Source organism: Bombina bombina, chromosome 3 (genome assembly GCF_027579735.1).
Source record: "Bombina bombina isolate aBomBom1 chromosome 3, aBomBom1.pri, whole genome shotgun sequence".
NCBI classification, from domain to species: Eukaryota; Metazoa; Chordata; class Amphibia; order Anura; family Bombinatoridae; genus Bombina; species Bombina bombina.
In genome coordinates, this window is record NC_069501.1 from 503,253,401 (window position 1) to 503,266,495 (window position 13,095).

The 13,095-nt window shown below is 36.6% G+C and overlaps 1 protein-coding gene across 1 annotated transcript in view; it reads right to left on the bottom strand.

Moving 5' to 3' along the window:
• ELAPOR1 (endosome-lysosome associated apoptosis and autophagy regulator 1) overlaps positions 1 to 13,095 on the bottom strand; it is a 78,575-nt gene that overhangs the window by 46,620 nt on the left and 18,860 nt on the right. The window contains exons 8-13 of the mRNA XM_053704735.1: positions 9,457 to 9,585; positions 8,995 to 9,085; positions 8,783 to 8,888; positions 8,001 to 8,138; positions 7,468 to 7,722; positions 3,802 to 3,975 (exon numbers count right to left, since the gene is read on the bottom strand). Coding sequence (XP_053560710.1) covers positions 3,802 to 3,975; positions 7,468 to 7,722; positions 8,001 to 8,138; positions 8,783 to 8,888; positions 8,995 to 9,085; positions 9,457 to 9,585 — 893 coding nt within the window. The remainder of the gene's footprint in view (positions 1 to 3,801; positions 3,976 to 7,467; positions 7,723 to 8,000; positions 8,139 to 8,782; positions 8,889 to 8,994; positions 9,086 to 9,456; positions 9,586 to 13,095) is intronic.

Here is a 13,095-nt window from a genome sequence, read left to right on the forward strand (position 1 = left end):
GTTGGCGGTCGACAGGTAGATAGATATTGCGCATGCGCTAGGTGTTAGTTATTTTTAGGAGGGAGATAGACATTGCGCATGCGTTAGGTGTTAGTTACTATTTTCATGGGGTTACAGTGCTCTAATAACTCAGCGCAAGACTTGCTGTGCTTACCTATGTGTGGTGAGGTAAAAATGGAGTAAAATTTCTCCATTTTTGCTGTGTAAGTCCTTGCGCTCAATATGTGATACCGATTTGCGATGTGGTTCTATGTTAGCTTATGGGAGTAAAAATTGCGGGCGAGAGGTGAAATATACGCGCCGCAATTATATGCAGCGCTGTATATGTGATACCAAATACAGGAAATATCTTTAGCGCCTACTATATCAGACCCTTAGCTCCAAGAAGATAACCCCTAGTGGTCAAATGCGAAATGTTTAAAGATCAAAAATACATCAGAGCGCCAACTTTGAAGGCGGGGTCTATGTTGCACTTCTATATAAAACTCCACAAATTTAAAAATTATAACAGTTTATTGGTTTTAACAATGTTTTTAAAAAGTTACATCAAAATTCATGGATCCATGTAGTTAGCAATTAAAAATATAAAATATGTTTAAAATCACGAACAATTTACAAACTTGCTGGTGGATGATTTAATATGCACTCTGTATAATAGCTGATATTTCCAAAATTTGATAGTAAACAATGACTGATAAAACCAATGTTGATAACGACGTGCAAACTTAGATAAATTCAGTTGTACATATATTCCATAATAAACAACAAATCTCAATGCGTTAAAAATAGCATATGGGACAATCCTAACAGCTTATTTTGGGCATCAACGAAAAGTGTGTGTGCGGTGATTCCTACTCCAAAATGAATTGAATGCAGTTTGCTCAAACTGGGTTGTAAAGACTGAAAGATTCTGAATTTCTGTCAGTGTTATGTGCCGGTGTTTGTGAAAGAACTGGGCGAAAATTATTTTGTGTGTAGTGTGCCCGTGATTGAGTAGTTAATGTTTTTAATGCTGAAAATGGGTTCCTAATGTGTAGGGCAAATCTAAAAACTTCCCTTGTGGTTTTCCTCTACAGAAAAATATATAAAAAATAATTGCGGCAGTTTGCGTTAGATCATGGTTGAAAAAAACAGTGGGTGTTATAACAAAAAATGATGTGCAGCAAAAAGAATATTTAGCAAAAAATATAATAAATAAAGTCTTGAAAAAGGTCAGTGTATGACCGAAACGCGTTGACTGGTAAGTAGCTCTCCTATTATTATACTAGTTAAAGCCATCTACACTATTATACATTTCTTTTAACAGAGGGAATTATTATCGAACCACATTTTTGATCCACGCTATGAAGTCCGCACACATTGTTCAGGAATAAACTGCACATAGAGGATTGGGCTCGCTTTGTGACACACACTACCTTAACTGGGGACTATCTGCAACTGTGGAACAGAATCAGCCATAACGACTATAAGGTCCCGGACCACCTAACTCGTGAATTTCACATTTTTTCACTCATTTTTTGGCACCGGTTTCGTTTTAAAGTTTTGGATTAAACTGTCACTTATACACTATATATATCTCTTTGCCGCACAATATTTTTTGCCGCACACTATTTTTGCTGACTATTTTTTTGCTGCCTATATTTTTTGCTAAATATTCTTTTTGCTGCACATCATTTTTTGTTATAACACCCACTGTTTTTTTCAACCATGATCTAACGCAAACTGCCGCAATGATTTTTTATATATTTTTCTGTAGAGGAAAACCACAAGGGAAGTTTTTAGATTTGCCCTACACCTTAGGAACCCATTTTCAGCATTAAAAACATTAACTACTCAATCACGGGCACACTACACACAAAATAATTTTCGCCCAGTTCTTTCACCCGGTCACAAACACCGGCACATAACACTGACAGAAATTCAGAATCTTTCAGTCTTTACAACCCAGTTTGAGCAAACTGCATTCAATTCATTTTGGAGTAGGAATCACCGCACACACACTTTTCGTTGATGCCCAAAATAAGCTGTTAGGATTGTCCCATATGCTATTTTTAACGCATTGAGATTTGTTGTTTATTATGGAATATATGTACAACTGAATTTATCTAAGTTTGCACGTCGTTATCAACATTGGTTTTATCAGTCATTGTTTACTATCAAATTTTGGAAATATCAGCTATTATACAGAGTACATATTAAATCATCCACCAGCAAGTTTGTAAATTGTTCGTGATTTTAAACATATTTTATATTTTTAATTATTAACTACATGGATCCATGAATTTTGATGTAACTTTTTAAAAACATTGTTAAAACCAATAAACTGTTATAATTTTTAAATTTGTGGAGTTTTATATAGAAGTGCAACATAGACCCAGCCTTCAAAGTTGGCGCTCTGATGTATTTTTGATCTTTAAACATATGTGATACCAAAACCGCATAAAAACCGGCGTCACCCGTATATGTAATCTTGCCCCAAGTGGGAGTTGTGTACTCCAAATATATGAATATGAAATAATTCTGAAAAAAAATTGGACTGAGTCTTCACTATGCTTCTTGCTATGGAAAATAAAAGGGTTCATTTGAAAGCAGCCTCCCCAGAGTACAGAAAAATGTTAATGTATTCTAAATGTGCAGTTTTTGTTCGCTTTTAGTTTTCCATGCTTAACTTTTGTGGTCACTTAAAGGGACATGAAACCCAATTTTCTTCTTTCATGATTCAGATAGAGCATGCCATTTTAAACAACTTTCCAATTTACTTATATTATCTAATTTGCTTAATTTTCTTGATATTCCTTGTTGAAAAGCATATCTCAATAGTCTCAGTAGCAGCTGATTGGTGGTTGCACATAGATGCCTCGTGTTATTGGCTCGCCCAGGTGCTTGCTTATGTGAATTGCTATTTATTTAACAAATTATACCTGTATTTTACAGGATTGTCACATTTTGGGAGGTTCGCCCATGGGCCTACTGCAGCTCATCAGGACCTTGTAATAGTCTAATGACTGTATATCTATGCCCTAAACCACTGCTCAGCTCTGCTAAATACCTTGTCTAGCTCCAGCCATTCTCATCTAGTGTCAACCCCTCTTTGGTAGAACTCCACCCTTATCTCCCAAATCAGTCCCTAGCCTCCCAATCCAGGAAAGTCACAAGTAAATGTGGGGAAATATTAAAAGGTAAAGGCTTTGAGAACAATTTAAATCTGGCCAAACAAACACTCTTGTCCAGCTCTCTCTCAGACCATTGAAGATCTAATGTTTACAGCATAAAATACTACATAACATGTTGTGACTAAAATTTATGATTGAGTACTGTTATCGTGCTGTATTTGCATCTCTTTCTCATCAAGAAATGTATAAAATGTCCATAAATGAGATCCATTAATCTCTACAAGGGACTGTTCCTGACAGTCTTGCACTAGTTTTGGCCAAAGCAAACAGAGGCTGTAGTTGTCTTGTGGCCCGATGATCAAAAGTGCTCCACTCTGGTGAGATTATCTACAAATTCTCATTAGTACTGTGAGGTTCCTCAAAGAATATGAGAAAGGCAAATGTTAGCTTGGTAAATGTTTATCTCACTATGGAGTTCTGGTTGTTACTGCGTGAAATTTCTCTCCACGCCAGGAGTTTTTGATCATCATACCCTTTATTCTTTGAAGGCCATCACATAACACCAGATAATAAACCAGCAGCCCAGCTCAGCCTTCATAGTAATTGCATATAGTAAAGTATTACCTCTATGCAGCCTATTCATATAGATACTTCGCCTCGGTTTGTAGCTAGCCCTAAACTTCCTTACCTGATTCCCACAAAGGCTGATGTTGAAGCTGTGATAATATTTTAGTCCTTTTGCAGTGAAGCTTGGAGTCCCAAGAAACGATGTGTGGTTGGGAAGAGAGGAAAAGTCATATTGCAGGTTAGTTCCACCAGCTGGCACTGCTACCCGACAATCACTAAAACAAAGGGTGCGAGCCTTGAAAGAGAGAGAGAGTAAAAAAAAAGAGTGAAAACTAAGATGTCAAACTAAACTCAAAGTTTTTATCAGATTTTTTAAATTCTAATCCATTCCAAATTGTTAGAAAACCCTGCAATAACAAATTTATCTAGCACTTGATGCATCTGTGCCACAAAAATTCCCACTATACTTTGCATGGGGTCACTAAACCAACAGTTTTACAATTATAAATAAAATACTTTTCCAGGAGTTGTTCAATGAGTTTTTAAATTTAACTCTTTTGACCTACTAAAAGTATGTAATTGCTCGTTTAAAGGGACAGTAACGTTATAATTTGACAGAGCATACAATTTTAAACAACTTTCCAATTTACTTCTATTATTTAATTTGCTTTCTTCTCTTGTTATCCTTTGCTGAAAGGTTAATCTAGGAAAGCTCAGGAGCAGCAAAGAACCTAGGTTCTAGCTGCTGATTGGTGACTGCATATATATACTGATTGTCATTGGCTCAGCTATAATGCATTGCTGCTCCTTCAACAAATGCTGCATTCTAAGCCCAAAGTTTTCAGGTCGCCGGAAACGTAAGTTCTGATCGGGATGATTGACACCCCCTGCTAGCAGCCGATTGGCCGGGAATGTGCAGGGGGCGGCATTGCACAAGCATTTCACAAGAAATGTTTGTGCAATGTTAAATGCCAACATCGAATGCTGTTGACATTTAGCGATGTCAGGCGGACATGATTCACTACAGTGAATCATGTCCCCCCGGCACTTGGTAAATGTACCCCCAAGAGAATGAAGGAAATTCGATAATAGAAGTTAACTGTAAAGTTGTTCAAAATGGTATGTTCTACCTAAATCCTGAAAGAAAAAATTGGGGTTTCATGTCCCTTTAAGAATACTATCCTGGATGTGTTTACAGGTTTTTAAATGTAAAACTTAATCAGGCTCAGTTCACCTTTATAAACCAGCTAATTTGTATGTTCTTATACTGTATATGATTTGATTCATGTAAATAAAGGAAACTTTTGTGGATGGAAAGAACCGTGAGTGCCCTCCTGTGTATCTGAATTTATATGGGTCCCCTGGGCAACCTAACAAGCATACAGGAGTGAGTGCATGTTGTGGATGTACAAGATATATATATATATATACAGTATATATATATATATACTGTATATATATATATATATATATATATATATATATATATATATATATATATATATATATGTATCTATCTATACCTATATATAATTATATATACATTTTCTGCTATGTGAAGAAAATTAGCATGTGAGATATTTATATTTCATGTCAGGTAAGTGCACTTGAAAAAATGCGATCGGATTTGCGCAACTTGTTAGGTGTTAGTTTTTTTCTTCAGATTTTTACACTCCATTGACTTTTATGGGTGAACACAATAATGCAGCTGTGATTTTGTAACTTCTATTTTTTGTGCATGTCGGTTTAGCACGAGAGTGAAAACATTTGACTTTAAAATTGTAATACGTGTGGTATCCAACATGCGCAAAAAGTCAAAGTGGAACACAGTTAACGCACAAGCAGGAGCGATAAATAGAACTCCACTCGTAATCTAGCCCTAAGTAAGTTATCATGCAAATAAGTATGACACCATATACTGATTTCAACTCTACTGGCCGGTATATGCTTAAGGGACATGATTCCAAAATTTTGAAGCACTTGAAAGTTATGCAGCATAGCTGTAAAAGCTGACTAGAAAATATAACCTAAACATCTCTATGTAAAAAAAGGAAGATATTTTACCTCAAAATGCCCTAAGTATTCATACCCCACTGTAAAGAGACTCTAAGTAGCCAATCAGGATTCTTGTCCCAGGACTTGCAAGGGAGTGTGCATCTGGCATGTGTTATGTTATATGTTATGTTATTTTCCTATTCAGTTTAAGGAAGTTTATTATGAAATCTCACAATATTTCAGTGAAATCTCATGAGATCATAGCAAAGCAAAACATGAGCTCAGCACTGCTGATGCTGATTGGCTATTTTTGTTGCAGTTGGACAGCACTTGAAGTATAACTGTTCACGGAGCACTCACTATTGTGAGCTTAAGATATTTTAAGGTAAAATATCTTCCCTTTTTACATAGAGATGTTAAGGTGATATTTTCATGTCAGCATTTTACAGTTGCATCACTTTCAAGTGATTTAGCATATGAGTATTATGTCCCTTTAAAGGGAAACAACACTTATTTCACAAACCTTTGCAGAAATTTAACAAATATATAAATATTTTCATTAAAATTGCATGCACGGTTACTAGAACCTGCATAACAAAGTACTGGACACTACAGCTCCTCCATGGGAAGAGGTGATAAATAAACTAACTACAACATACAGAATGTACGAATCAGCCTCTAAGATTCTAGATACACAAATACAATTTGAGAGGATATGGTATTACTGGATCCTAAAAGCGAACCTAGATGCATGAGACCTAAAAACATTTATGCAAGGCAACACTTAATCGTACGTGAAGGGGAAAATCCCGGCATCTTCTATAAACTTCCGGAACATTCTATTTTGTTATTCGTTTGGAGAATTATTTGCATTTATCGGGGCATATGTATCATATGGAGCTTGATGCCCCATGTTTCTGGCGTCGGGTTGATTGACACCCCCTGCTGGCAGCCGATTGGCCGCGAGTCTGCAGGGGGCGTCGTTGCACCAGCAGCTCTTGTAAGCTGCTGGTGCAATGCTGAATACGGCAAGCGTATTGCTCGCCGTATTCAGCGAGGTCTGGCGGATATGATCCGCAGTGTTGGATCAGGTCTGCCAGACCTTGATAACTAGAGGCCATTCTGTTTCCTTATTTTTGCATAATTTTTATGTTACATAAGACATTTCTTTTTTCCCAATGTATAGATTTTCTAATAATGAGACAACAAACCTTATGCTACTGCCATTGCAAGTGGCAGGGACTTTGATTCTCAAACTTCACTCCTTACCCACTCAGAAATCCTACAAGATTCTGGACATTTCTGGTAGTCCACCCACTGAGAAACTCTATATTGCCACTTTAGATAGCAACTACAACTAACCAATAGAAGACACAAAGAATACAGAGAAATGTAGAGATAGACAAGTCTTCTATATCTTTTATGTTGTCTCCAATGTTGAAACTGTATAAACTTATTCTGTTTTATCAATAAAAAGATTTAAATATAAAGGGAAACAACAATTCAAAATTGAATTGCCTATAAATGTGTTTGATTACGATTAAAAGCTTTTCAATGAACTTTCAGTATTAAATTTTCTTCATTTATTTAATGTAATTTATATCTAAAAATTGTGTTTTTCCCCAAATTCCTTATTTCTAACTATCTACAGAAACCCAAATTGTTTTATAAAACATCTCTGTATATATCCCCTGATTACTCCGTATAATGGTTTACTGTCCTATTGCTCTAATAAACTGCCCTCTATATCTTATATTGTCCCAAACACTGACTACCTATATTATTTCCTTACATTATTGCTCCGGGTCCCAGGGCCACATGGTACACAAGCTTCCCTTCCATATATCTGATGGGCTCTCAGGTAAGTATTAGGTGGGCAGAGGGTGCATTTGCTGGTCTTCTTATCAATGTAGTGCCCAGGAGGACAGGAAATACAGAGGGAATCTGTGTCAACAGCACAGGGCTGGCACCAAGACGACACCCCACCTTGGGCATTGGTAACATTGATGAAGTAGATCTTGGCCATATCTGCTGCGTAAATACGGTCCTGGATGGAAAAAGAAACAGATGCCATTATGGCACAAATCTGACAGGACTGGTGGGATTCTCACTGAATATGGGACACTACAATTATGACTATAGATGAAAAAGGTGTATGGCACTTCAAAGCTACATGGATATAACGTCATTTATGATAAGGTTTAATTCTGCAAAGGGTATGATTGCAACTGAATTTGAAAAAAGTAGGACTTGTAAGGTGGAATATAGAACCTAATTTAAGAAAACAAAATTACAACACCTAGCAGAGATGCTGTGACTGCTCACCGTGGTCTGTAATGGTGTCCTCTGAAAGGCCCAAGTGAAAGTAGTATTGGCATTCCTCTGCAGATGATAGATGTAGGATTGCTTTTCTCTGGAACCCACCCAACTTTCCACCACTGAGCTTATTTCAGAATTCACAGACTGATGGAGGATAGAAAAAACTGCAATTATATGTTGTAAAGGAACAGCACCAAGCAGTCAGAGGCACGGAGTCCAGAGCTTCCCAACTCCAAAGTATACTTTAATCCAGAAAATGGGGTCCAGCCTCAATTAGGAAAATACAGATCCTTTATTAATCCCACAACATGTTGTGGGATTAATAAAAATAAAGGATTTGTATTTTCCTAATTGAGGCTGGACTCCATTTTTCTGGATTGGAAGCTAGAAAGTGTCATACATTAGTGATCCACTTGTATTTCACCAGTATCCTGTTGCTGTATTATATTTTCAGACTGTCTAATTGTCCTGTAACCTCTTATTGCACCACCCCAGCTCCTGAGTGCCTTATTGTCCTGTAACCTCGTAATGCACAACCCCAGTTCCTGAGTGCCTTATTGTCCTATAACCTTTTATTGCCCCACCCCATTTCCTGAGTGCCTTAATGTCCTGTAACCTCTTATTGTCAACCCAAAATTATGTAATACTAAAAATGTTTGTTAATTTAGTAAGTGTGCTAAGCTAATTTTCTGCATTCTTCCTATATTTCCTTTCTATGCTCTATTTCTCCCTATAATGTATGAAGCCTTCTTGTCTGTCTAACCTTGATACTCCCCACCATGTCATACCGTCATAAAGTAGAATTGGCAGTTCACAGAACATTGTGTCTCAAATACAAATTTAATTCTGGAAACTTCTTTATTTTCTGTATCTAGAGCCACAGAACTTGGTGGTCTGCAAAAGAGATATGGAATAGGGGCATAAATATTATGATTTAGACAGACAATCATTGAGTGGATTGGTACATCTGCAAGTATGTCCACTCTCCAACTAGTTTTACCTGAAGCCTGGAATGGTCAAAGTGAGTAGCATAAAGTCATTATCTGAGGATCCAGCAGGTGTATAAATATAGTCTCCAGCTACTTCCCAACCTGAAAAAGAAAGGAAAAAAATACCCCCAACTCAAATGGTATAGCAGATATGAAGAATACAAACTCCATTTCCATCCCCATAACCCATAATTCCTAAAGGGGTCCAGCTTTTGAACACAAACAATTTTTTGTTAACCATTGTATAAAATGATGGCTAAATAGAAAGGAGATGGACACCTAGATCTCTGATATAAATAAAAAACAACTGCTATTCACTATTTAAATACAATGAAATTCAGCACAATGTTTTGAGGGGGAAAAAAAGAGTATCCATTTGACCAACAAACCTTAGATGATTCTATTACTCGGCTGAGACCAGCTAATGTGCAGGCAGTTTCTGAGTAACCCTGTTGCAGTCTGTCAGCACATACCTGATAGCCCTGTATACTCAAAGTTGAGCCCACTCATAACTGTGGCATTCATATTTGCTGGCAGTGAATTCCACCACTTATATTCAAAGCCCATCGCTGCTTCCGTACCAACAGGACACTGAGTGCAAGCTGCAGATAAATGGAGCAATGAAAGGTTGTAGATAATAAAAGGATGATATTTTAAAATGTTATAGCATTTTGTGTTTGTTTGTTTTTTAAATTGATGTGTTCTGAGCTGAACAAATATAGTCTCTCTCTTGCCCACCCCACCAATACAGCTATAGATATTTTCTCAATCAGTTAAACATTAGAAAACAAAAAAACTTAATCTATGTGTGGCTATAGGAAAATGTTAGGTTATGAGAGCGAAAAGCATTAATCCTTTAAATCCTGGCTTATCTCAATCGGAGAAAAAAAAGTGTGCATGTGTGTGTGTGCATGTGTGTTGTGAGCGTATAATGAAACATAAGCTGTGATAGGCTTTTTTGCTAAGACTGTTCAAACGTTACCATGAACTGGGAGCAAGAAAAACTGTATCTGTCTCTGCCAGTAACAGTACAGGATGTTATGTGATTGTAAAAGTTGTAACCTGATATAAGCCGGATGTAAGAAAGTTCTGCTGATCTCTCTCCCTATAGCTGTTTGAAAAAAAATGTGTAAAATGTTGGTAGAACACAAGCATTTTCCATGCCCCTTTAAGAATGTTGAGGTTCAAAGTAAATATAATTTTGTTTGCATAAGTGAACATATATAACTACACTTATAGTTCATACATTCTTATATGACACCACTCTAAATATAGGAATATTGTGATGTGTTCCTTGTGGACTGGATATCGTTGAAAACAAGGAATTATATGTGGGTTGGTCTATGATGAGGGGCTTGCAATATTGGTATTGAGGAACTGTCCTGTATCATAGTTATCTTGGGTGAAGGTGTTTTTGTGTGAGGTCTTGGGTTAGAAGATGATTTTATTGGGGGTCTTGATGTGGTGTTTTTTTCACTTAGGGGGGAATCTAAGGGTTGAATGATCATGATATTGCAATGACCATTTGGGGGTTGTGCAGAGGGGTAGGTCTGCCCTGTTTTGAAAATGCAGGTGCTGCTGTATTCCACAATGATTAACGTTTGGAGTGGGTTATGAGTTACTGCAATAGTTGATGCACCAGGATGGTTAAAGTGAAATTAAAGTGAAAATTAAACTCTCATGGGTCAGTAACAGTATGCAGTTTCAGTTTTAAGAGACTTTTCCTTTACTTCTATTAGCAAGTGTTGACTTTCAGACAGAATAATGATCACTTCTTTTTAAGAGATAGGAAGTAATACAAAAAGTATATATTTACCATGGTAAAGAGAACAAAAAAATCTAGGTGGACTTTTATGAGTGTTTTGTCTGTTGAAACTAATTGTAAAGTTTATACTTAGAATATAATTTATCCCAGCTATCTCATTTAGAGTTTACCAGGAAAGTTATGGGTCTCTCTGAAGTCAGGTGAATCTAGGGCAATAACATTTGTTAAACATTGGACACATTACTGGAGAATTTCTATGTAGTTAACAGCTACTGAATTCAACAGTAGCCTTATGTGACTTTTGCATAATATAATTCCCTTAAAAAAAAAAGGTTGTATCTCAAACGTGTTCTATGTCATGACATAGAACAGGTTTGAGATATAACCTTGTCCAATGTTTAACAAATTTTATAATGGTTCTAATCCTATTGGGTGACAAAGACAGAAAGGTTGCCTCTGTGACATGTCACAGAGGCAGCCTTTCAGTCTTTGTCACCCAATAGGATTAGAACCATTATAGAAATTAAAAAAAAAAAAAAAACGGTCATCCATCAATTAAACGGACAGTCAACACCAGAATTTTTGTTGTTTAAAAAGATAGATAATCCCTTTATTACCCATTCTCCAGTTTTTTGCAAAACCAACACTGTTATATTAATACACTTTTTACTTCTGTGACTAACTTGTATCTAAGCATCTTCTGACCGCCCCTAATCACATGACTTTTAGTTCTTATCTATTGACTTGCATTTTAGCCAATTAGTGCAGTGTCTGCCACTAGCCACGAGCGTGATCACAATGCTATCTATATGGCCTACATGAGCTAGCTCTCCCCTGCTGTGAAAAGTAAATAAAATAGAGGCAGTCTTCAAGGGCGTAGAAATTATCATATGCACCTTCCTAGGTTTGCTTTCAATTAGAATGCCAAGAGAACAAAGCAAAATTGTTGATAAAAATAAATTGGAAAGTTGTTTAAAATTACATGCCCTATTTGAAAAATGAAAGTTTTTTTGGACTTGACTGTCCCTTTAATAGATGTTTTTCTGATCAAACATTAAGGGCTAGATTACAAGTGGGGTGCTAAATTATCGCACGCCCTCAAACAGGCAAATTTGCCCATTTGCGTGCATGTGATAAATAACCAGCCATTACAAGTCTCTGGTTATTGTTACTGCAGACCTCTAGTTAATTTTCTAAATGTCCCCCAATTGCCCCCAAACTTGTGCTATTTTTCTTTTTTCTTTTTAAACTGCACTTATCAGTTTTTGGGGGCTAGAGTCGGCAGCTGTGGGGTGTTAGAAAAAAAAGGCACTGAAAAGTGCCATTACATAGTGGTCTATGGAAACTGTATGTTCCCTGTAAATACATATGTATACATATGTACACATATTAACACATAAATATATATGTATATATTCATATATATTTACATTCTGCTGCCCATCGCTGGGCGACTTACTCCCTTCTCTCCGCTAGTTTCTCTGCCGTGTCTCACAGCATGAGAATGAAGCTCCCCTTAGAGCCTATAGAAGCGCGCTCTCACGTTCGCATTGGACCTCACCCATAATACTAGCACACATTTGCGTGCGCTGGTATTACAAAGTGGAGAGCAAATATCACTTTAGCAAAAGCTATTTTTTGCAATCCACTTAATAATCTGGTCCTTTATTTTCAGCATACCTAAATTTCTAATAAGGAAACTGAAATTAATTTACCAAGAAACCTCTTTGCATTCCAGTGGACATGATGTCAACATGCATTTTTCTATTTGTATACTCACTGGGTGTTGGCCATTGCTTGCTACACCCAAAAAGTTTCTTGAAGATCACAAACCATTTCACATAAAGGGATGATAGGTTGGGAAAGTGGTTGGTGGCCTATGCTGAGAAATCAAGCCACAGGATTGACCCATAAGAGAGCTGTGTAGGAAATGTATCTATTACATGGTGTAAACTACTTGGTCGGCTTGACAGTTAGTTGTGGGCACTCATAAAAGGCTTGGCTTGCACTTTGAAAATTGTAGTCAGCACATTAGGAGCCTAGTAACTAAGCATGCTGCTGTTTGACTTTAAAAGCAAGACATACTAATAACTGTAACTAATACAAACGGTTTGCTTTGTGTAATTGTGTTTGTTAATTCCTTTTATTATTTAATTTAAAGGGACAGTCTACACCTTAGTCATCTTAAAGTCTTACCTTAGATTAAGCTGCAAATAGCCTCCTGCGTGCAAATACCTTACAAATAGATTAAAATCCTAAAACACATTTTGTCAAAAATATCTAAAAACACAATACTGTTAATCAAAATTAACTTTTTATTATTCAGATAGAGCATGCCATTTTAAAC